Consider the following 20,375-nt stretch of genomic DNA (forward strand, 5'->3'; position numbering starts at 1 on the left):
AACCCGTGGGCTCAGGCAATCCACTCGCCTTGGCCTCCCAAAGTGCTGGGATTACAGGCTCAGCCACCGAGCTCGGCCTGGATCTCTTAATAAATAAATTCATGTTTGTATGTCATTGGGAATGAACTGTGTACCTTGTACTCCAGGACTTTCCCAGTCCCATAGGATTATGAAGTATAACGATTGGGTCTTTCAGGCAAACAAGACAGAATCTACATAGAATATGATAGTATCAGAGTTGGAAAGAACCCCCGAGCTTATCTCATTCAACTCATATCCAATTCTATAAAACCTCTTCTGACTTTTACATCTGGTCTATTGAAATTTTATTCCCTTCAAAAAGGTCACACTAAGGAACTATGAATTTATTCTAACAATGCTGTCATTGCTCACAGTGTTTCCTGTTTCTTCATGTGGAGACTGCTTCTGAAATAAGCATAAGGGCCATACAAAAAAATTTTTTTTGAGTCAGGGTCTCATACCGTTGCCCAGGCTGTAGTGCGGTGGCAAAATCATGACTCAATGCCACCTTGACCTCCTGTGCTCAGGCAATCCTATTCAGCCTTCTGAGTAGCTGGGACTACAGGCGTGCACCACTACCTCTGGCTAAATTTTTGAAGAGACAAGGTCTTGCTATATTGCCCAGGCTACAAATTGTTAATTATAAGTGGGAAAGGAATCAGGGAAAAACCAGAATCTTACATGTGGCCTGGCAGGGGATAAAAGCTACCAACAAAAGAGCACCAGTAGGACCTGCTTCAAATGTTCCTCCTGTAATATCTCCCTAGTTTCAAGGAAAAAGTGCTTTACTATCCAGCTAAACAGTATCTATGTGTATGCAAAGACATTTTCAGATCAGGTATAATTCAGAAAATGTGCACCCCCCCCAAAATCTTTATTTGAACAAAATATATAAGAAGACAGCCCAATCAATCAAATGATAAAGTAAAATGTTCAATGAAGTGGCAAATTAAAAATAAACATGTAAAAGGTGATAAATGTATGTTATGCGTTTTGCCACCATTTAAAAAACTATAATAAATGAATAAATATGTACACATCAATAGCTCCCTTTTATACTAGCATTAGCTATTCCCAAAATATTATGGACAAAAGCTATCATCCACAACAGCAAGGAACACTGTCAAACATAAGGAATAAATTTAGCAAGAAATGAGGAAAAGCCATATGTTAAAAACTGTACAATTATACTGAGGGATATATAAGAAGACTTTAATAAACAAAGAAAGGAAAGCTTAATATCCTAAGGATGCCAGTTCTCCTCAAATTTCAATCAAAATCCCAATGGAATTAAAAAAAATAAAAATAAAAACACTGTAATCCCAGCACTTTGGGAGGCTGAGGCGAGTGGATTGCCTGAGCCTGCACATTCCAGACCAGCCCTGGCAACTTGGCGAGACCTTGTCTCTACAGTAAATAAAAAATTAGCTGGGCATGGTAGTATGCGCCTGTAGTTCCATCTACTTAGAAGGCTGAGGCGGAAGGATTGCCGGAGCCCAGAAAGTGGACGATGGGGTGACTGTGAGCGTGCCACTGCACTCCAGCCTGGGTGATGAAGTGAGACTCCAACTCAGAAATAAAAAAAAAAATAAATAAATAAATAAATAAAAACTTGGAATTCTAAAGTTTATTAGGAAAGATAAATAGGCATAATCTGAAAAGTTTTGAAAAGGAAGAGTAATGAGAGAGGCTTGCCCTGCCAGACATTAGAATATGAAAGTGCTACTTTGTAAAGAAAATAAATAAATCAAGGAGAGAGAACAAGTATCCAGAAATAAGCTCAAGCATATGCAAGAATTTAGTAAATGATAAAAGTAGCATTTCAAATTGATGGAACAAGATAATTTATGCAACAAATAGCTTTAGGACAACTAGCTAAACACTTGGAAAAAATAAAACTACATGCTTCACACTAAATGCTAAAACTAACTACAGATGGCCTAATTATTTAAATGTAAAAATTGAGACATGAAAAGTGTTAGAGTAAATTATCAGTGAATATTTATTTAAATGATTTAAAGCATGGCTGCGAAGGCAGAAATCATAAAGACTAAAAGTGCTATATTTGACTATATAAAAATATTAAACTTCTGCAAGTCAAAAAAATTGATAGGCAAGTTACAAAGTGGAAAAACAATGTCTGTAACATATATGACAGCAAAAAGGGCAACATTCTCTTAAAATATAAAAGGCTTTTCAGGTCGGGCATGGTGGCTCAAGCCTGTAATCCCAGCGCTTTGGGAGGCCAAGGCGAGAGGATTGCCTGAGCTCAGGGGTTTGAGACCAGCCTGGGCAACTTGGTGAGATCTTGTCTCTAAAATAAAAAACAAAACAAAACACAACCTTTCCAAATCAGTAAAAGATGAGCTCCTTTTCTACCACCAGCTAAGGTTGTGGTGTGGCAGGATGGTCTGTGGTTAGGGAAATGTGCTCTAGAGTCAAGCTGCCTAGTTCTAAATAGGACTCTACCACTCATTTTTGGTTTTGTTTGGGTTTCATCTTATTTTTTATTTACTGATTTTTTTTAGAGACATGGTTTCAATCTGTCACCCAGGCTGGAGTGTAGTGGTGCAATCATAGTTCATTGTAACCTTGAAGTCTTGGGCTCAAGCAATCCTCCTGCCTCAGCTTCTTGAGTAGTAGGACCACAGGTGTGTGTCACCACTCCTGGTGAATTTTTTTTTTTTGAGTTGGAGTCTTACTCTGTCGCCCAGGCTGGAATGCAGTGGCATGCTCACAACCACCACAGCCTCGACCTGCTGGGCACAGGTGATCCTTCCACCTCAGCCTTCCAAATAGCTGGAACTACAGGCATGTGCTACTACACCCAGCTAATTTTTTATTTATTGTAGAGATGAGGTCTTACCATGTTGCCCAGGCTGGTCTCGAACCCATGGGCTCAGGTAATCCTCTCCTGGTGAATTTTTTAAAAAAAGTTTGTAAAGCTGGAGTCTCATTATTTTGCCCAGGCTAGTCTCAAACTCTTTGCTTCAAATGATCCTCTTGCCTTGGCCTCCCAACCTCCCACCTCAGCCTCCCAAAGTGCTGGGATTACAAGCATGAGCCACTGTGCCTGGCCCCTATTTTGTGATTTTTCAGGCAAGTTACCTAATCTGTTTCTGCCTTAGCTGCTTGAGCAATAAAATGGGGCTATGGCAACACTGGCACCTACTAACAAAAGTACTTACCTCTGGGCTACTGTGAGAATTAAATGAGCTAGTCCTTTGTGTAAGTGCTTGGAACAGAGCCCAGGACGTAGTAAGTGCTCAGGAAACATTAGCTGTTACAATCATAGAAAAATCATCATAGAAAGCTCACCAAAGAAGCAATATAATTGGCCTAGACATTTTTGAAATAATATTTTACTTGTCTTTTCTACAGTGATCTGGTTCAAAGTAAGTGCCTGGTATGTACTTTGAACAAATTCAGAACCACTAGCCTGTTAGGGCTCCTCTTTTGCATTCCTTTCTGCCCCTTCCCTGCCTTTGTGCTGACTCTTGAGGTCAAGGGTCAAGTGCAGGACAGTAATTCCCTATATATGAACCTTCAAATTGCAAACATTCAAAGATGCGAACTTATGTTCGCATGTCCAATCACGTAAGTTATTTCACATGTCTGACATACATTGTCACATGCGTGCATCCTCTATAAGTGGTTGTCCTTTTGTGTACTTTACTATTCAGGACTATATAGAGTACAGTAGCACACTATCTTTATTTCAAGCCCAGGATGTCCAGAAGCAAATGTAAAAGCAGTGGTGGGCTGTTAGTTGGGTACCTAGGCTAACTTTGTTGGACTTAACGAACAAATTGGACTTATGAGCATGCTCTCGGCAGGGAACTTGTTTATATGTAAGGGGCTTACTGTATCTGAAAAACAGTCCCCCCTCCCACCTTCATCCTGCTCTCCTGGCCCACTGGACTCCTTCATCTCCATGCCCCTCCCGCCCTCCCACCCTGGTACCTTCATTGTTCCTACCCTCTCAGCCAGTTTGTGGATGGCGGGCCACAGGGTGTTGACAGTGCTCTCGTACCATGGGTCTGCACGGCCCAGGAACGCGGCCAACTCTCCAAGTTCAGGCTGCCTGGATGCGAAAGGCTCCTGGGGTAAGAGGATAGGGCACACCTGTCAGGTCCTCTTTCTGGCATGTCCTTCCTGGTCAGAGGGGTCTTAGAAGCCATGGGCCTAGGCTTTGTGAACATGGTCAAATCATTTAATCTCTTGGGGGCCTCAGTTTCTGCCTGTGGACATCGAAAAACGATCACCAGCCTTAAAAGGGGAGAGACAAGGGTCGCTCTGACCTTACTGTTCACTAGTAAGAAGTGGAGTGTGTAGTAGAAAGTGAAACCGGAGGCTGGGTGCAGTGGCTCATGCCTATAATCCCAGCACTTTGGGAGACTGAGGTGAGAGGATTGGTTGAACTCAGGAGTTAGAGACCAGCCTGGGCAACATAGCAAGACCTTGTCTTTACAATAGATAAGTTAAAAAAATTAGCTGGGCATCATGACATGCACCTATAGTCCCAGCAACTCAGGAGGTTGAGGTGGAAGGATCGCCTGAGCCCAGGAGGTCAAGGTTGCAGCAGCCGGGAGTGTGCCACTGCACTCCAGTGTGAATGACAGAGGGAGACTCCAACTCAAAAAAAAAAAAAGAAAGAAAGAAAAGAAAAGGAAAGAAAGAAAAACTGGCAAGAGTGGCTATATCTCCCCAAGTGTACTAAAGGACTCCCATGCCTGAAATTTCCTCTTACGTGGCTCCCTCCCAGGAAGCATGGTGTGTGTGTGTGAGAGAGAGAGAGAGAATGCCCCATGTTTGAGAAATTTGCAACTAATTCTATTACAAAAACAAAACAGAAATCAGCAATGAGCAGCTGCTGCCATGAGAGAACTTGCCTCTGGTCACATTCGGCCCCCAGAGCACCTGTCTGAGGCCTTGGAAGCAGAAGACCGCTGAGGTCTCCCCACTTCGCATTCTACGGATGGTGCTCTTAGTCCCTGAGCCGGGGGACGCGAGGGTGCAGCTGTGTCGCTATTCAGTCCTGCCCGTTCTCTGCCCAGACCCTTTCTCCTGACCGTCCCTCATCCCCTTTCCAGTCACCTCAGGAGCCAGCACAGGTATGTAGTAGAGCTGTAGGCTGAGTCTGGGAGTGAGGCAAAACTTCTGGGTCTCCCGTTTCCTGGCAATGGGCAGCAAAACATAGGAGGTAAGAGCAGGGGTTTGGCTTCAAACAGACTCAGCTCTGCATCCTGGCTCTACTGTTTATTATCTCTTGACTCTGGGCAATTGATGTCATCTCTCTGAGCTTCCGTCTTCTCATCTACAAAACGGGCACAGGAATGTCTCCCTCCCCCAGTGGTGCTGGGGATTCACGGGACTAACAAATATAAAGCAGTGAGTAACGTGTTCTGAGATGGCTACTCCTCCTCCCACCCTGGCCTCTGCCTCCTGATCCTCTCCTACCACGCCCTGATCCTTCACCAGCCCATGCCAGGCCTACCTGTGCCACCGACCAGCCCCCAGCCCGCTTCGGGCCCCACCTGAGTCTGTGGTAGGCCCGGGCCAGGCGCCCCAGCATCCTGTCGTCCCCCAGCACCAGCACCCGGGCTGTGTGCAGCCGGGAGACGCCGGGCAGCAGTTCTCCATCCCCACTGGGCCTGCCCGTCCTCCGGTGCAGCCCCGGGGGCCCATCCCAGCTGCCAGGCATCAAGAAGTCCGGAGGCCACGCACGCTTCTTGATGCCCCCTTTGCGCTGCAGTCCGGCACGCTCCAGCTCAGGGCTGCTGGGTGCGGGTGGCTCATCGGCACCCGATAGAAAATCCCGCTCAATGCCACTGTCGGTGGACAGCACGGACACCCGGACCAACTCCTGGTCTGGCTGGAGGCCCTGCAGATCCAAGCCCTCCAAATCAGCACTGAGGCACAGCTGGGATCGCGGGCGGAGGAAGAGCACCAGTTCCTTCCCTGGGATGGAGAGCAAGGATGGTTAGGGCACATGAGGTGGGGGGCCCAGCCCTGTTCTCAGCCAGCTCCTCGCAGAGGACACACACACAGAAACACAGACAGATGCATGCATAGACACATGGAGACACGCCTGGATATACACAGGCCCAGGCACATAAAGACACACATATGAACACACATGGGCACACACACAGACACAAACACACAAAGACAGACACAGACATATTCACAGAGAGACACACCGACACACACAGATAGACACAGAGACATACAAACACACACACACAGACACAGATACGTGACGAGATATACATAGGCCCAGACCCATAAAGACACACATATGAACACATGCAGACACACACATACAGAGACAGATATGAACATACATACACACAAATACACTCACAGAGAGATACACAGACACACACACACATACACACAGACACAAACATATAGATACAATACCGGACACACAAGCACAGACACATAAAGACACACATATGTGGCCAGGCACAGTGGCTCACGCCTATAATCCCAGCATTTTGGGAGGCTGAGGTGAGAGGATTGCCTGAGCCCAGGGGTTCAAGACCAGCCTGGGAAACTTGGTGAGTCTGTGTCTCCACAATAATTTAAAAAATTAGCCGGGTTTGGAGGTGTGTGCCTGTAGTCCCAGCTACTCAGGAGGCTGAGGTGGAAGGATCATCTAAGCTCAGGAGGTCAAGGCTGTGGGGGCTGTGAGAGTGCCACTGTACTCCAGCCACAGAATGAGACTCTGACGCAAAAAAAAAGGTACACATATGAACATACACAGACACATACATACAGACTCAAACACACAAAGACAGACACAGACAGACATACACACAGACAGACACACTCATAGAGAGATACACAGACACACATAGATGACACACAGAGACACAGACACAGATACATGCCTGGACATACACAGGCAGACACATAAAGACACATATAGGAATATACACACAGACATACACAGAGACGCAGACAGACACATGGATATGTAGACATACAGAGACCCACAGACACACACAGACACACACACACACACACACACACACACACACAGACATCTACCACTGGTTCCAGTCAGCCGCATGGGCACGTACAGAGTTGCTCCTCGCCCGTCCACAGGTGGAAGGTGATGTAAGGGCTGGGCAGGGGGATGCTTGGTGGCGGGTCTTGGACAGGGTCACCTGCAGAAAGGAGCAGGTTGCCGAGGCCATGGAGGAGAGGGTTGTGGGAGCCTCCTCTGCTTTCCCTGTCTGCCCAGCTCCTGTGCAGGGTCTAAAGGGGTGGCAGGGACCCTCTCCATCACGCGCCTGGTCTTTTGGAACTGGCCTCGTCACTTCTATCACCACCAGCTCATCCAGGGCCCAGCAGTGCAGCTGTCCCCTCCTAGCCCAAGAATGCTTAGTGGCTCCCTGCTTCCTACAAACCTCCTAGCTCAGCCCTTAGGAGCCTTCACACACTGGCTATTCTTTCCTGTTTGCCCCGCCTCACCCTGTGCTGCTGGCTTTCCCTTTGTTCTTAATGCCCTGCCTGCATTCAGATGAGGCAGAAAAGACCTCTCAGGTCTTTTCTTTTTATGGCTGCTTCTGATATCTTGCATACGGTCAACTCTCAATGATTGCTCCTGTTGGTGATGCTGTAGAGACCTCACTGGCAAGTCTGGGGGTAGCAGGAACCCTGGGCAGTCCGGGGGAGAAACTAGGGCCAGCCCCTCTTCCTGCTCTTTCTTTTAGAAGCCTTCCTGACCACTCCAGCAGTCCACAGTGGTCATCCCCTCCAAGCAGACATTATCGTCTGCACATTGGTCACACTTCGCATGTGGCCTTAGGATTTGACTCTTGCATTCCTATTTAACTTCTACATAGCCGCAACCCCGCCTAATGATTAGGCTGCAAGCTTCTTGGTGGAGAGCAAGCAGTGTTCACTTAGCACTTACTACATGTCGGACCCTGTTCTACTCACAGGGCACGCACCATGGCTCTCTGGATCCTGCTAATGGCCCTGGGTGACAAGTAACATTATTAGCCTCAATTTACAGGGAAGCAGCCAAGGCACAGACTGGTTAAGTAATTGACTTAAGGTCACATAGCAAGTGGCAGAGCCAGGAATTGAGCCCAGGCAACCCAGCTCCAGAGTCCATAACCTTGCCTACAACAGTGTGCTTATAACTCCTGTTCCATACTTCCACCTATAGCCACAAGGGCTCTACAGGGGTGCAGGCTGGTCGTTATGATGCACAGGGTAAGTCTGGGTAGAAGACGGGTGCCCCCAGATGTGGCTTGGGGGTGACCCAGAGGGTCTTGCCTGGTCCATGCAGAGTTACTGTTGAGGATTAGCAAGTGTCACAGGGGGAGCAAAGCCCGATTGGTCCCAGGGATTGCCTCAGCATCAGGAAGAAGAAGCCTTCATGAAGCAGCCATTACCATGTGGGGAGCAGAGGCAGTATGGAATATTAAAGCAAAGCAAAAGAGCAGACAATGAAACAGATTGTGGCATGTTTAGGCAGGGGTTATCCTGCCCGCCTCACCCCGGCTTGAATGGCCTCCACCCAACCTGGGCTGCCAAGTTCAAACCCCAGGGCTGACACATTGACCTCTGCTAACAGTTTTCAGTGCTTAACCTCGTGCCTTGTAACCATAGGTGCACAATCAGTGACCGTGTGTTTTGGAACTTGTAGGCTGACCCATTCCAGAGATACTTTGTGCGATTACCAATCAGGACCCAAATCAGACCAGTCCTAGAACAGTCAGGAAATACATATTTGGGACATTGTCCTAGGCTATTTCAGATGCCTCCATCCACATGGGTTTGCTTCTTGTCAATGTATGGTGTTATCAACAAACATAGAAGAAAAATGTGCTAAATAAAAGTTTATAATAGCAGATATAAGTAATGTTGACTCATCTGCTCTTTTAGCTGCTCTGTAGATGGTCTTTGGATGATCACATTATTTGGTTCCTGTAGCAGAGTGGTGAAGAACCAGACAGCCTGGATTTGAGTCTTGACTTTGCCACTTAACTACCTCGGATGACGTGGGGCAAGATTTTTAACCTCTTTCTAGTTGTCTTCTTCTCTGATAATATGTTTACTCTGAAGATTGCTGTAACATGATATATGTAAATATTTAAGTATGTGTAAAGCGCTGGGAACAGCAACTGGGGTCCAGTAGGTGTTCTGCAGGTATCAACTGTTATCATAACCAAATTACTCACCTTAATTCCAGTCTTTCCAACTCCCTGGCTGTCCCCCCGTGCCCAGGCTCTGCTGGAGTCCCGCTCCTGCTGGAGGGCGCAGACACCCGGCAGGTGCAGCACTGCTCTCGGGCGCCCCCTGCGGTGCGCGGCCGCAGCCCAGCCCTTGGCAGAGTCCCCAGCCGGCCAACAGCTACTTACTGCCATATCGCCCCCTCGTGGCCGCCGCCGGCCCCAGCAGCGAGCAGTAAATCTCCTCCAGTCTCTCCAGGTGTCCCACCCGGCTCGGGCTGGCCTCATTGGCCATCTGTTCCACGGCTGCCACCACGGCGTGGAAATAGTGCTCCAGGGTGCGGCGGGAGCTGGCCTGTCGGGGAGGGGCGTCAGAGCCCGGGTACCGCCTCAGCAGACACGCATTCCAGCTCCTACACCAAGCTGCAGGGCCAAGGCAGCCCCCAGTGGCACCCCTCCCGTTCCCCACTGCCCCTGGGGGTCAGGCAGGAGCTACCTGCACAGACTCCTGGACCCCACATTCAGGGCCCCACTCCTGCCCGATGCTGCTTGCAAGTGGGGGTCCCCTCTGCACCTCAACTCTCTTATGGGGAGACAACGGGTGGCCTGCAATGTGTGTTACTCAAAGGGACAGAGATGGTCGCTGACACCCACCCTCCTGAAAGCGTCGCCAAGCACTTGGATCAATGCTCTGCCCCCACTAGAAGGCAAACTCCAAGAAGACAGGGATTTTTGTGTGTTTTGTTCACAGCTGCATGGCCAGGACCTAAGACAACTCATTGTGCATCAGGCACTCTTCTAGGGACTGGGGTATAGCCGTGAACAAAACAGACCAAAATTTCTGTCTTTAGATTATAGCATTGTGGGGGAGAGGCAGGTCATAAACAAGTAAAATTTAGAACAAGTGCTGCAGCAAAAACGAAACAGAGAAGGAGGCTGAGGAGTTGGCAGGGGGTGGGAGGACACCCTGAATATTTAGATTGTGTTATCTGGAAGCCTCACTGAGAATGTGACTTTCAAGCCGAGACTTAAAGGAAGTGAAAGAGTGAGCCGTGCACATATCTAAGAGAACATTCCAAGTATAGGAAGCAGTAAGAGTAAATGTACGTCAGGCATGTTAGAGGAATTGTCAGGAGGTTCGTATAGTTGGGGCAGAGAAAATGAGAGAGACAGTATGGAAGATGGGCCAGAGAGGAAATGAAGAGTGGGAGCCAATCATGAGGGTCTTGAAGGCAATTTTATTTTTGAGACAGGGTTCCACTCTGTTGCCCAGGCTGGTGTGCAGTGGCGTGGTCACAGCTTACTACAACCTCAAACTCTTGGGCTCAAGAGATCCTCCTACCCCGGCCTCCCAAGTAGCTAGGACCACAGGCATGTGCCACCATATGTGGCTAATTTTTTAAAATTTTCATAAAGATGGAAGTCTCGCTCTATTGCCCAGGCTGGTCTTGAATTCCTAGCCTCAAGTGAGCCTCTTGCCTTGGCCTCCCAAATTTCTGGGATTACAAGTGTGAGCCACCGTGCGTGGTTTAAAAAAAATTTTTTTTAAAGAGAGGTGTCTTGCTGTGTTATCCAGGCTGGAGCTCCTACTGCCTCAAACGTCTGAGCTCAAGCGATTCTCCTACCTCAGTCTCCCAAATAGCTGGGACCATAGGCACATGCCACCATGCTCAGTTAATATTTTAAATTTTTTAAGAGATGGGAATCTCACTATGTTGCTCAGGCTGATCTCAAACCCCTGGGCTCAAGCAATCCTCCAGCCTTAGCCTCACAAGTAGCTGGGACTGCAGGTACGAGCAATGATACCCAGCTCTTGTAGGCCATTGTAATGACTTTGGCTTTGACGCTGAGTAAGATGATGTAGTAGCTACTGTGGTGGCGACCCAGATTCCCACTTCAGGGCAGAGGCGCTCATTAGCCCTACTGATGGGAGTATTGGTTACTGGAGCTCTCAGCTGAGTCTCCAAAATTATCCTCAGTTAAAGAGAGCCAGCTCTCTGAGGACACACCCCCTCCCTGGGCACCATCCACATCCACTGCCTTGTTGATGTGGTGGTGTAAAGGCTCTGCCCCTTACCCTAATTTGGAACAACTCTAAAAAGCCAGCTCAGCTCAAGTTTCCCATAGAATTGGTGACTGCATAGACCCTTGGTCCTCCCTCCGCCCTATCCCACATCCTTATGCCCCACTGGGGCCTCCCCAGGAAACTTCACAGAAGTTTGCACAGAAATCTCCACAGAAGATTGCACAGAAATCTCCACATCAGGGCCTGCTTCCCAGACAACTGGGCTGCAGCCATGGGAATGATTGAGCAGAGGCCTGGCATGATCTGGCTCATGTCTTCATAGCTGCAGGAGTGAGAGCAGAAAGCAGAGGCAGGGGGCCAGAGCAGGAGCAGGGAGCTAGGAGTTGCTGAAGCCAGCCTAGTAGCAATGGAGGTAATAAAAATGGCTTGATTTTGCCACACTTTGAAGGTGGAGCCAGCTGGAAGGCGTCCAGGAAGGCCCAAGGGTTTTTGCCTGAGCAGGTGGAAGAATAGTATGAGGTGAGCTCAGCTGGGGAAAGGCTGTGAGCAGAGCTGACTCTCTGGAGCACAGTAGAATGAAGGGAAATTAGACCCCGAGAAGCGGAGACTGGCTGGAAGTCACACTGCCACCTACCCAAGAGTTGGGTCTCAGCTGTGTCTCCTCACTCCCTTCTTTGGCGTGGTTCCCACATCTCCCCAGAAATCCCTGATTTCAAGGCTTAACAAAGAAGCCTCCCCTGATCCTTGTGCCCCTGACCTCACGTGGGGCAGCCCTACCTTGAGACATCCCCATCTCCAATATCTAGATGCAATGCAGAGGGCCAAAGAGACAGGGTTACCAAGCTTGCCTCCGAGTGTGGGACCTTGTCAGCTGGTCCTGTGGACACTCAAGAAGACCAATCTACTCTCTATCTGGGCCTCAGACCAGGCCCTCAGCAAACAAAATGTGGGCTGGAGGTCAGACAAGCCCTACCTGCTGGGTAGGTGACTGACAGAGACACCTCTCTCAGGTCCCTCTTGACCTCAAGTCGGCCAAGGTATGCCTGGGAATGGCATCCCTAAAGCTGCCTCAGGAGGCAGAATTCCAGAGAAGAAGACCAAGGGTCTCAGGAGTGTGGGCAGTGTTGGTCAACATGAGCGGGGGAGCCCCAGGCCATGTAGACGTGTAGGAGCCTCAGGACCCAACAGGGGGTCTTCCAGGGGCCTGTGAGGACCCTCTAACGTGAGGCTCCCAAGGCTTTCTGGTACCAGATTGACAATGCCTTCCCTAGACTCTCTCTTTCTGCTCTTCTTCTGCCCTGCGCCAAATTCTCTATACACAAAAATTGAGAATCAAAGCAATGGGCTCTGGAGAAAATGAGGTGAGAGGAGGTTTTGACTATGTCCAAGAAAAACATAGGTTTTACATCCAGCATTTCTATTTTCCATCGTAAAATAATGTATACAACAGACCTGTGAGCTCCAGCCCCGAATCCCATCCCATTCCTGACCTGGTGTCTCTCAATCCTGTCTTAATTCCTGATACCCCCAAACACAGCCCAGCCTCATTCTCAACCCTATCCCCAAACTTTGGCTGCTCCAACTTGGGCATTGAGTGGGATTGTCTATTTCCCACACCACTGAGTAACAAAAATCAGTGTGTTTACATGTTTGACTCTGTTGTGTCAAAATAGTGCCTTCACTACGGCCTATTTTGTGAGTCAGAAACAACCAGCAGAGCCACTAGAGGGGCAGTGGAGACTGCTGAATCAACAAGCAAATGCTGGGTCAGGAAAGACCTCTCCTCCTCACATTCCCAAAAACTGTGACCAATTGTGGGTAGAGGGTACAGTATCCCACATTAAGGGTCATAGGTGTGTGCTAAAACCAAGATGGGGTGTTAGGTAGGAGTTAGTAGGGGTGAGGGCATTCCTCTCCTGTTCATTTCTCAGCTCTGTGCTATGAACAGGAGGTGGTATGAAGGGAGAGGAAGTTAAGGATGGTTGGGTGGGGAAAGTGAGTCAGGAACCCTTGATAGGTCCAGGCAGTTGGGCAACCACAAAGGAACAGCATTCTAAAGCTAGGAAAGGTACTTTTTGAGAAAAGGAATGACAGAAAACAATACACATAGTTTAAGGTGGGACACAGCCATACATAAAAAAGAAGGACCTGCCAAAGAAAGGATGCATGAGGAAGAGTTCAGACTGTTGATAATTTCAGACAGAAAATGCCCAGAGGAGGAGCAACGTGTCCAATGTATTTTGATGGGAAAACCAGGGTCTGAGTCATGGTCTGGGAAAAAGGACTGACTCCTCTGCGTCTTGGGGCAGGACAAGCAAGGGACAGCCCTTGAGGGCACCCTCCCTTCTGAGTGCCCGGGTCTCCTGCAGCGGCATCACCACAGCCCTGAGTCGTAGCAACTTGGAACCGTAACTGTCATCTAATCCAGCATCCCAGCAGCTTTCTCCATGCCACCCTGCAGAAAGTTCCCCTCTGACAGGCAGCAGCCCTCTTCTACCCAGGAAGTCCAGCACCTGGTGCCAGTCCTCGCCCCAGGGAATCTCCAAACTACTGGTTCTCTAGCAAGGGCTGTGTCTGACAGAGTCAGAGAGAAAAACTAGGAAATATGTGTTGGAAACAGCTTAAACACTCAACAACAGGAATGGGGGACTGGTTGAATAAATATCAGTACATTCATAAGAGAGAACGTTGTGCTACCTTTAGCAGTACATATTTTCAGGCTGGGCTTGGTGGCTCAGCCTGTAATCCCAGCACTTTGGGAGACTGAAGTGAGTGGATTGCCTAAGCCCGTGGGTTCAAGACCAGCCCGGGCAACTTGGCAAGACCTCATCTCTACAATACATACATACATACATACATACATACATACATATTTTTCAAGAAAAATATTTCCACAGCATATTTCCAATGGTATAGGAAAATAAATACTATAATCATACATATGCATATAAGAAATTGTGTATGGAGTTTGGTATCTCCATGTGTTAAAAAGGAGTTGGGAGCCAGGCATGGTGGCTCAAGCCTGTAATCCTAGCACTCTGGGAGGCTGAGGTGGGAGGATTGTTTGAACCCAGGAGTTCAAGACCAGCCCAGGTAACATAGTGAGAATTTGTCTCTACAAAAAAATAAAAATAAAAAAAATTAGTCAGGCGTGGTGGTGCACACCTGTAGTCCTAGCTTCTCAGGAGGCTGAAATGGAAGGATTGTCTGAAACCAGGAGGTCGAGGCTGCAGTGAGCCGTGATTGAGCCACTGCACTCCAGCCTGAGTGACAAAGTGAGATCCCCAACTCAAAAATAAAAAGTAGCTGGGGAGGCTGGAAGGCAATTGAACATAAGCTTGACATCAGCAAGAGCTGAGTTCGGATTCTGGCTCAGTCACTTTGCCTCTTTATGATGGCAAGTAGCTCATCAACTCCTCTGTGCCTTAGCTTCCCCATCTGTAAATGTAGATGACAATTGTGTCTGTTTCACAATGTTGTGTGGAGAATTTTGAAATGTGATAGGTGTGAAGTGTTTAACACAGTCACTGGGAACACGACAGATGTTCAATAAACAGTGACGGTTATAATTCTTATTGTCATGACTATTAAGGAACTGTAACATGTTCAATGTGATTGTGTCTGAGTCGAGGGTTGTGAGTGATTTTTATTTCCTTCTTGAACTTATCTGCATTTTTCACATTTTTCTCTGTAAATATGTATTCATTGTAGGAGGGAAAAGTGTTAGGAAACAGAAGGAAGGGGAATAGTAGAGCGAGTGATTGGCATGGATGGGCGGTGGACATGGGCTGAAACCGACCAAGGCCTGGGGCAGGGCAATTACCTGCAGCTTCCTGTGCAGAGCGCCTGCGTGGCAGGCCTCCCCCAGAGCCGCCTGCAGGGCGTGGGAGACCACATGGCGCATGCAGGCCTCCGGAGTCCGCTGCACCTGGGCTGCCTCGATCTCAAGCAGCAAGGCGCTGCACACAGAGGCAGACACCAGCTCAGGGTCCACGAAGAGGAGCACTCTGAGGGCAGAGGTGGGGTAGGGAGATGAAGGTGACTACCGGGAGAGGGCCACTAGTTGGGTACCCTTAGACCTGTGCGGAACTTCAAGTTATTTAATTCTCCAAAAATGAGGGTGGGGGCTCAAATTCAAAAGTCTCCAGATGAGATGCAATAGGGAGTGGTGGGGACTGTGGCAAATGTGAGCATGCACAGCCCTTCTAGAGGGGCAGCTCTAGTCTACTGTGTTCATACAGGAAAGTTGTGTCTAGGTAAGTTCCAACCTAAATCCTGCTCCCTCCCTCAGCATCCTGGCCCAATCATCACAGCACCCTCTAGGAGGAACCCTAAATCCTTCCTGCCAGAACTGAAGCTCTGAAACCAGAGTGAATTCCATATTCTCTCATCAACCTTATCATACCAGAAAACCACCTTCTCTCTCCTCCTCACTCAACTGTGCCATCCCACCTCTCCAATGCTAATTCCCAGGGGTCCCCTTCACCTCCCTGTACTCTTCATGAACATAGCACTGAAGCCTCAAACTCAAGCTGGCCTTTCAGGGCCAAGTCAGTGGAGGGCCTGCAGAAGAGGGAGGTATGTGACCCTAACTCCATCACCCCTCCCCTAACAGGAACAGTGGATATTTCCCTGGCCTTATCTAGATGACGGAACCCGCTCCCACGAAAGCCCTCAGACTTCACTGGGGGACTGTGGCCTGAGCCCCCTCCACCAGGGATACTCTGGAGCTGCCTGTGGTTGCCAGGCTGGTTGGATGCTGTGCCATGGCCAAGGGCAGGATGGGGGTGGAACAACAGAACGCTAGGGGGACCCGGAGGCCACACCTACCTTCTGCATGTGAGCAGGAAACTCTAAATTCAAGCCAAGGAGAAATACCCAGCCTGCTTTCTATGGTCTCCAGAAAACGATATAGCCCGTTTGCCCTTGAATTGCAAACATACCCCACTGCCGGACAAATGTCATGAGCGGGCAGCTCTGCCAGGGCTCTCCTCAATCCAGCCTGCTCTTTTGTCCTCCTGCCACACAGTCCCCAACACCTCGCGGGGGCTGAGGGCAGCAGCCTTGCTGGGGCCACTCACCTCTCCTGGTAGGGATACAGCTCATTCCTCAAGCTCTGTTCAGCAATGACCATCCTCTGGTACAGCGTCCCTGCAAACCAGACCACTTCAACCAACCAGTCCTCGAGTCTCTGGTTCCCATTACCCACCTTTCCATGGAAGGGGCTGATACTTTTGAGCTCCCCAGCATCCTGGAGAAAAATGCAAGCCCTTGAGGCTGCTGAAGGTGTAGCCTTGAGAGACGAAGCCACCCAGTAGCTCTTACCTGGGACAACGGTCTCTGTTTTCAGCCTGATAGCACATTCCAAGGCAACTGTGCAGTAGGGAGTGGGCAGGGTCAGTAGCCTCATGCAGAAGGTATAGGTTCTCCGGTAGAGTTCCTCCGTGATGCCCGTGGCCTAGGTGAGAGGGAGGAGTGGGTGCCCAGAGTCCAGGTCATGAAAGGTCCAGGGGATATAAGAGGAGGAAGGTTGGGCCTGACAGCCAGACCTGAGCTCACAGCTTCCTCCCAAACCCACATATTCCAGCTCTCTCCCAGCACCTGGGAGGCATCTCTGTGCCACCCTGCTCCACCGCACCAAGTTCTTCCGGCAAATCGATTCCATCCCAGCCCTTCCACTCTATCAGGGCAGTGTGTTCTTGTGGTCTCAACACCTTGGAGTTGCTTCTCCAGACTCTGCTGCTCCTCCTTGCCTCTCATGGCCTAAGATGCTCCACAGCACTCCACAGTCTCCCCTCCCCTCCTCACGTGCCCTCTGCCTCTCCAGAGCCATGTCCCATCCTGATGTTGATCTCCGGCAACCCCAGACTTGCACCTCCTGCTTTCCTCACCACCACTCCCACCCTGAGACCACACAAGCTCCCGATTACTCCTTCCAAGACATGAAAAGTTTTATCTTGTCTCTTCTCTGTGTGGGGCTCAGTGATGGCTCTTGCACATATGAGCAAACCCAAAGACCTCATCCTGTCATTCGAAGCCTCGACCTTCCCTGCTCCCTCTCCAGTGTTCTCTCTCAGGATAGGAGGCAGAGGGCACCACTGGTCCTGAGTACCCACTTTAGGGCAGCGATCCAAGAGTATTTTTAGGTCCGCCCTGGCAGAGACTGACTGTCCACTAAGGGGAAAAGACAGTGTCTGGCCCAGTCACATGCGGGTCACCACCACCACCTTGATCTCAGCCCCTGGCTCACCTTAGTGAGCACATACATTAGAGTGTGCAGCAACGGAATGATGACATGCCGGAGGTCCTCGCTTTCTGCCTGGAAAACAAGAGACCACATGACATTTATTGGCTTGAGGGCTGGGGACCCCTCCTAGCAGGAGGCACTGGTGGGGGGCAGGAGACAGGCTGGAAGGTAGCCAAGGGGAATGCAAAAGGCCATCATCTGCTGTGGATAGCAGAGTGGGGAGCACAAGCGTGAGAGCATCTCTGTGAGGGCGTGGGGTGGGGGAGGTGCAGGGAACTCTGTGGTGGAGGGGCGGTATTGCCTCAGGACAGGAGTAACAGAAAAGCTACAAGCAAGTTCCCAACTTGGAGCCTCCTTTGAGCACAGTTTTCCAAACAGTTGCGCACAGAACACGGGATGGTATGGGGGATCATTTTAGGTGGTACAAGGATAATTTTGAAAAATGTGAATAGCTGTATATTTACAAGGGGGGACCCCAACACCCAGGAATTTATTTATAAAAAATTGTGTATCCTTATATGCTTAAACTTCAGTCACCTTCAAAGTACTCTCCCTTTGATGCAATACACCTATCGAGATGAATTTTACTGCTCAAAACAATTTCTGAACTCATCAATTTTGATGCCTTTTCGTGCTTGTGCAGTTTTTTGTTTCACCTCAGCAAAACATTTCCCTTTGGGGACTTTTTTCATCCAGAGAAACAAACAAAAAAAATTCACTTGGAGTGAGATTGGGTGAATAGGGAGGACGGGACATGGAGGTCATGGCATTTTAGGTCAAAAACTGCAGAACACTCAGCACTGTGTGGGCAGGTGCACTTGTAAATCACCCATCATGAAATGAACAAATGCATTGAAAATATCTCCAAAAATTTTTCACTGAAACCAAACGTAGCCTCTCACAACATGCTGATGGGTTCCTAGAACACTTACCTAGCAGAGGAAGCCTGTACTATAAGTGACTCACCCTCTAAAAATTTTGGGGCTTTTTTGGGGGGGGTCCCTGTAGTATGTTTCTAGTTACCTTCTGTTTCTGCAATATGGGTTTTCCATTTATGATTGTGTTATGGGTTGTCTTTCTTTCCCCTCTCCCTCCCTCGCTCCCTCCCTCCCTTCCTTCCTTCCTTCCTTTCTTTCTTTCTTTCTCTTTCTTTCCTTCCTTCCTCCCTCTCCTTCCTCCCTCCCTTTCTTCCTTTCTTTCTTACACATGGGGCCTTTCTCTGTTGCCCAGGCTGGAGTGCACTGGCATGATCATAACTCACTGCAGCTTCTAACTCCTGGACTCAAGTAATCCTTCCACCTTAGCTACCCAAGTAGCTGGAACTACAGGTCTGAGCATTTGTTCATTTCATGATGGGTGATTTACAAGTGCACCTGCCCACACAGTGCTGAGTGTTCTGCAGAAACCCTGGTTTCTTTTTGAAATACATGTATTCAGGCAAAACAATGTGAATCAATGTACAGAAAATATTGCTTAAGTAAAAGTACAGGAAGGAAGTGTATATGGTATAAATCATGAAGGTGGTTCCCAAATGACTGGGGTTTGGGAGACACAGTACTGCTGGGATGGAGCCCCCAGCCCAGTCAGTCCCTCTCTTCCTCTCATGCCTGTTTGCCTCCCCCAGCTCCAGGAACCCACCTTCTCCAGTTCTCTGAGCAAAATGCGGACCAGCGCCGGACTCTTACCAGGATCTCGCTCAACTTTCTTGTGCAGGGACCATCTCCACATGCCTGGGTCAGGAGAAAGGGGAGCCCAGAATGAGCAGGCAGGGCAAGGGGCCCTCAGGGGAAATCCTCTGAGCAGAACCCTGAGCTTTGGAGCCCCAGGCTGCACTTTGACCAGTCACAGGTCTGACCCCTATGCCCGTGCTTGGCTCCAGGGAGGTCTTTACACAAGGGTGGGCTACTCCTGCGGGGGAATTTGGATCTGCAGCCCTTTGTGGACAGTGAACTCCCAGGGCAGAAACAAGGGTAGGTGAGATACAAGTGGGGATGGTTGTACATGTGTGGACCACAGACCGGCAGTGCTTGCAGGCGAGTGCCCTGAGCCATGTTCTGGAAGACCTATGGGCCTGGAGTGCCAAGGGGGATTTAGCTGGGATAGAGCTAGGGAAGGTGGTGAAGAGAGAGGGCAGCAGATCCCCAGTGCAGGTGGCCATGATTGCTGAGAGGGTTGAACGAGGGAGAAGAGAAGCCTTCTAGTCCTTCAGGCTCCAGTTATTTCTAGTAGGAAGGGTTCTTGGCTAAAAGTCCCTCACTCCTTGAGCTCCAGGCTGGGGCCCTTTCTTGAACACATGGGCAGTGCTGGCTGGGGCGAGGTAGTGGAGGCAGAGGGAGCAGCCGCTTCCTGCATGCGGCGTCTTACCTTGGTTACTCTGCAGTGCTGAGGTCTGGGCTTTGAGGTCCCGGAGTACAGCCTGCACACTTCTCTGGAGGTCCAGCTCCACTTCTGGGCAGTGGTGAGGGTGGGGGGAAGCTCAACCCATTGGGCCTCACCCTCGTCCCACTTACATTCCCCCTGAGAATGTCTTTAACCCCTTCTGTGAGCCACAAGAGGTGGCCAAAGTAATCAGTCACACCAGCTGGGGCTGGAATACAGCCATTCCATTGTCATTTGTGTGCTCTTCAAAAAACCAGCATTTTCCCAAAGTGTGGTATGTGTACCACTGGTGGTAGGCAAGACAATTTTAAGTGGTACACAAACAATCTTAAAATCTGAATAGTTATGTGCTCATTTTAATGCATATACATATATTTATACACACACACACACACACACACACACACACACACACACTATTTCCTCAATCTATGAGTAAAGTTAACAATTTTTTTTTTTTTTTTTGAGTTGGAGTCTCACTCTGTCACCCAGACTGGAGTACAGT

The 20,375-nt window shown here is 49.1% G+C and overlaps 1 protein-coding gene across 1 annotated transcript in view; it reads right to left on the minus strand.

Moving 5' to 3' along the window:
• The window catches only part of PIK3R6 (phosphoinositide-3-kinase regulatory subunit 6), a 48,326-nt gene that overhangs the window by 22,596 nt on the left and 5,355 nt on the right, over window positions 1–20,375 (minus strand). Inside the window, exons 2-12 of the mRNA XM_008061149.2 lie at window positions 19,856–19,939; window positions 19,130–19,221; window positions 17,495–17,563; window positions 16,570–16,702; window positions 16,326–16,395; window positions 15,068–15,251; window positions 9,408–9,573; window positions 7,113–7,199; window positions 5,559–5,982; window positions 5,119–5,197; window positions 4,000–4,122 (exon numbers count right to left, since the gene is read on the minus strand). Coding sequence (XP_008059340.1) covers window positions 4,000–4,122; window positions 5,119–5,197; window positions 5,559–5,982; window positions 7,113–7,199; window positions 9,408–9,573; window positions 15,068–15,251; window positions 16,326–16,395; window positions 16,570–16,702; window positions 17,495–17,563; window positions 19,130–19,221; window positions 19,856–19,939 — 1,511 coding nt within the window. The remainder of the gene's footprint in view (window positions 1–3,999; window positions 4,123–5,118; window positions 5,198–5,558; window positions 5,983–7,112; window positions 7,200–9,407; window positions 9,574–15,067; window positions 15,252–16,325; window positions 16,396–16,569; window positions 16,703–17,494; window positions 17,564–19,129; window positions 19,222–19,855; window positions 19,940–20,375) is intronic.

The sequence above is a fragment of the Carlito syrichta genome, unplaced genomic scaffold (genome assembly GCF_000164805.1).
Source record: "Carlito syrichta isolate Samal-C Ts95f unplaced genomic scaffold, Tarsius_syrichta-2.0.1 Scaffold305117, whole genome shotgun sequence".
Lineage (NCBI taxonomy): Eukaryota > Metazoa > Chordata > Mammalia > Primates > Tarsiidae > Carlito > Carlito syrichta.